Raw genomic sequence first — 3,944 nt, 5'->3', positions numbered from 1 at the left:
CTTGTGCACTCACCAGAAAGACAGAGAGAGACAGAGAGACAGGAAGCGAGAAATCACCCTCCAGGTGGGATGGCCATGCCACTGTCCCTTCTCTATTTTCCTCGCAGGATCCTGGGCGTACACGCACATGCACCCAGCGTGAGTTTAAGCTACTGGATCTGGGACTCGAACCACGGTCAACTACATGGGAGTCCAGTGACACAGCCATTACGCCAACTGCTGGTCCTGGTAAAGGTAATCTTAATGACATCTCTGCTTGAGGGAAGTGCAATCCAAGCAAAAATAGTAGTATTTCAATCCACTTCTCTGGCAATCGCTTTCAAAAGGGTGGTTTCTCTAAAATATATACATTGGGATATTAAAAAAAAAAAAATTTCTGACATGCCCAACATGGATGAACCTGGAGGACATTATGCCAAGGGTGATAAATACACTGCATGATCTCACTTATACACGGAATCTGAAAAAGAGTGAATTGTACAGAAATAGAGAATAAAACAATGGCTAAGGAGAGAGGAGGGGGAGGAGGGAATGGGGGGGGGGGGATCAGAAGATACAAAGCAGCATGGGGCCACAAGTGACATGGTAGTTGAGGCTCCAGACTCCCACATGGCTGACTGTGGTTTGAGTCCTAGACTTGGCTGCCTACTTTCTCACTTTCTCTATCTGGTGAGCACATGTGTCCTATAGCAAATTAAAATAATGATCATAATAATAAATAAAATTAAATCACTCATTTTAAAAAGCAGCAGACATACAGGATGGGTAAGTCTAGAGAACTAACACACACGAGCACATGGTCAATTGTACTGCACTTGTGAGTCCTGCTATGAGGGTAGGTTTTAGTGGTCCTTTACACAAAAACAAAAGCCAAAAGTGGGTAGCTATGTGAGATGATGGATATGTTCATTTGTTTCACTACATTCACTACTGACTGTGGCCAGTACCTTCATGTTGTCTGCCTTACATATATGCAGTAAGTTTTACTTTTAAAACAAAAGAGGGGGAACCAGCAGTTAGTGTAATGGCTATGTCGCTGGACTCCCACGTAGTCAACCACGGTTCGCGTCCCAGACCCGGTGGCTTAAAACTCACGCAGGACGCGTGTGCGTGCGTGCCCAAGATCCCGAGAGGAGAATGGAGGAGAAGGGATTGCGGCATGACCATTCCCCGCAAGGGGGGTGACCATTCCCCGCAAGGGGGGTGATTTCTCGTTTTCTGTCTCTATGTTTCTCTCTGTCTGGCTGGCGAGCACATGCGCCCTATAGCGAAAATCTCCCCCTCCCCCCCCAAAAAAAAGCAAGAGGAATTTATCCCATTGAGCCAAAGGAAACCTTCAAAGTACAGGTGTCACACGTCATTAACGCTAATTCTCAGTCTCTCAGCAGAACTACCGCTGCAGGACCCAGGGCAGCTAGCAGTGACTGAAGCCCACCTGTCGGCAGGTGAACCGGTCCAGGAGGAACAAAAAGCCACCCGGATTAGACATGCAGGACACAGCCCTGGGGATTCTAAGCAGAGGTGGAAGCCGCACGAGCGTGAATAAGCCTTCCGCACTCCCTGAAAAACGGAGGGGCTCGGCCAGTCCCCAGACACCGGAGTCAACGTCACTCCCGCTCCGCCCTCTGTCCCAGGGCTCAGGACAGTCTCCACTACTACGAGCTGCAGAGCTGGGGGACGGCTGGCGCTGTGAGCCCATTGGTCGCCAGGGCAAAGAGGTGAGCGGCTCGGCCAATCCTTTCCTCCCACGGGCATGGCCCTCCACGCCCCTGGGGCAGCCAAGGGCTTACGTGGGACTGGAGCAAGGGCCAGCCGCAGGGGCTGGCACTGAGGCGGTGGGACTGGAGGGCTGAGGGGCTGCAGGAAGAAGAAGGGGGGAAGGCAGGAGTCGGGGAGGGGAGAGGGCGGAAGGGGGGTGATAAAGCAAACAAGAAGTCACTTTTTTCGTGGCTACTGCCAGGCAAAAAAGAAACATGAAACACACCACACACACACACACACAGGAAAATTAGACGGAGACCATTACTGTAGAAACCTATAGCAAAGTTTTCCAAAAGAGACACTCTGAGGAAAAACTCCTGGGACCCGGGGGGCTAAATAGAGTGATAGTTAAATTGAAGTGATAACTGTAAGGAGAACTAAACCAAACTCTAGAGGGAGGAGAAAGGAAATTAAAAAGCCTCCCCTTTGCCTTTTATTTCTGTAGCAGCAGACACGAGCCATAATAAAGGACGCTGGTGCATGCATGTGGGCACCAGCTGGGCACCCGGGAGATGGGGTGCCTCCGGGTCACTAAAGAGTGTCACCCCTGAGCTGCAAGCCAGAAAGAACACACGTTTGCTTCCTTTGGGAGCAGAGCATTCTTCCTAACACAGGCTTGGACACATTTTCCCATTGCCTGGGAAGATTTTTCTCTTCGCCTATGTCACCAGGACTCAGGACCAAGGAAGAAGAGCTCAGGTACTGTCAATTCCGTTGTCACTGTACACGCTGGCAGGTTTAAGTCTGTGAGAGTGCATGATCTGTATGTTCTTCTTCCCCCTCGGATGGTCTTAAATAAGGCTCACACGGGCATACCCAGAACTTCTGACATCTAGCTGAACAAAAAAATTACTTCCATTCTGATCGTCCTTCTTGGCTCATCTTAAAGATAATCAGATAGAAATGTTGCCTCTATTCCTATGAGTTAATTTAAAATATTCATATTCAGGTGGTTACAGTACCAAAAGTGGTTGTGTGATAATACATTTGAACTCTGGCTAAACTATAATCATTCTTTTACCTCTATATGAAGATGCAAGCAACTTTGCATCCATGCATCAGGTTGTCGGGAAAGTCATGACGTATTTTTTTAAATGTTTTTCTATGCAAAAACGCACCAAGACTTTCCAGACGACCCAATATTTTATACTTAAAGGCTGATTGACAGTAGAATCTCAAATCACTCTATTCCAAGTTACACTGACTTTCAAATTATGAAGCTTTTTCTTAGGAAAGCATACTAAAGATTTTGTTTCAGTCCTCCGATGTATATGCTGAACTAAAGGAGGGAATTAGGTTTGACCCCTGAACTTGTCCCACATGTGGGGAACAGGCAGCATTTTTCTGACAAGCTGAGCTTATTTCTTCCCTGGGAATGCTCCCCTGTCTCCATGGCAGGCATGAGGAGAAGGGACCGTGGAAAGGGGCAGTGGGATGTTCTAAGCAGAACAAAAACAGAGAGCCTCATGCCTGCAAGGGTCAGCTTAGCCCATGCAGAGTGGAAACAAGGCTCAAACACTCAGTAGGTCAGTTCCCATTGCCTGTGGTCATTACGTGGCAGTGAGGTGCCCAATGTGTCTTTATTGGCAAGGGTCTCAGGACATGTTAGAAAGAAATTTATTCAGCCTTCCAGAGGGTTATTATAGCCCTTAAAAATGTTTTCGAAGATTTAATAAAGTGAAAAAATACACACATTACCTATAAGATTGATAAAATGTGGTACAGAATTAAGTTTGATCATACACGCACACACAATCTATATGAAAAGGCTGGAAAGGAACATGGCAAACTGTGAATGATTATATCTGGGTGGTGATATTAGTCTTTTTTTCTGCTTAAACTTTCCATATTTGCTACACTGTGTATGTATTGCTTTCACAATCAATTTTTGGAGAGTTAGTGAACTAATGTGTAAACAAGAAACTAAGCCTTGTGAATTTCAGCTGTCACAATGTCTTTCTTCATTACGGTCTCCAGTTCCCCTCTTAATGAATCCCTGAGTAATAGGGATTGCTGTTTTTCATTAAGAAGTGAGAGGCTGTGAAGAAATTTCCACAATAATAAATATCTCACTTGATCATAAAGCTTCGTGTGAGGTCAGCACACACTATGGTTTTTTTTTTTTTTTGAGAGGTTTTTGATATAGGGTACATGCCCTCCCCAGAAAAACAGAGGAGAAAACA

The 3,944-nt window shown here is 46.1% G+C and overlaps 1 protein-coding gene across 1 annotated transcript in view; it reads left to right on the top strand.

Annotated features, from left to right (window-relative positions):
- Positions 1–1,900: 1,900 nt before the first annotated feature.
- Positions 1,901–3,944, top strand: part of IGSF10 (immunoglobulin superfamily member 10) — a 28,280-nt gene continuing 26,236 nt past the window's right edge. Inside the window, exon 1 of the mRNA XM_006149738.3 lies at positions 1,901–2,460. Coding sequence (XP_006149800.1) covers positions 2,423–2,460 — 38 coding nt within the window. The 5' untranslated portion in view covers positions 1,901–2,422. The remainder of the gene's footprint in view (positions 2,461–3,944) is intronic.

This window comes from Tupaia chinensis, unplaced genomic scaffold, assembly GCF_000334495.1.
Source record: "Tupaia chinensis unplaced genomic scaffold, TupChi_1.0 Scaffold000272_1, whole genome shotgun sequence".
In the NCBI taxonomy this organism is placed as follows: domain Eukaryota; kingdom Metazoa; phylum Chordata; class Mammalia; order Scandentia; family Tupaiidae; genus Tupaia; species Tupaia belangeri.
This window is presented reverse-complemented; position numbering and strand designations above follow the sequence as displayed.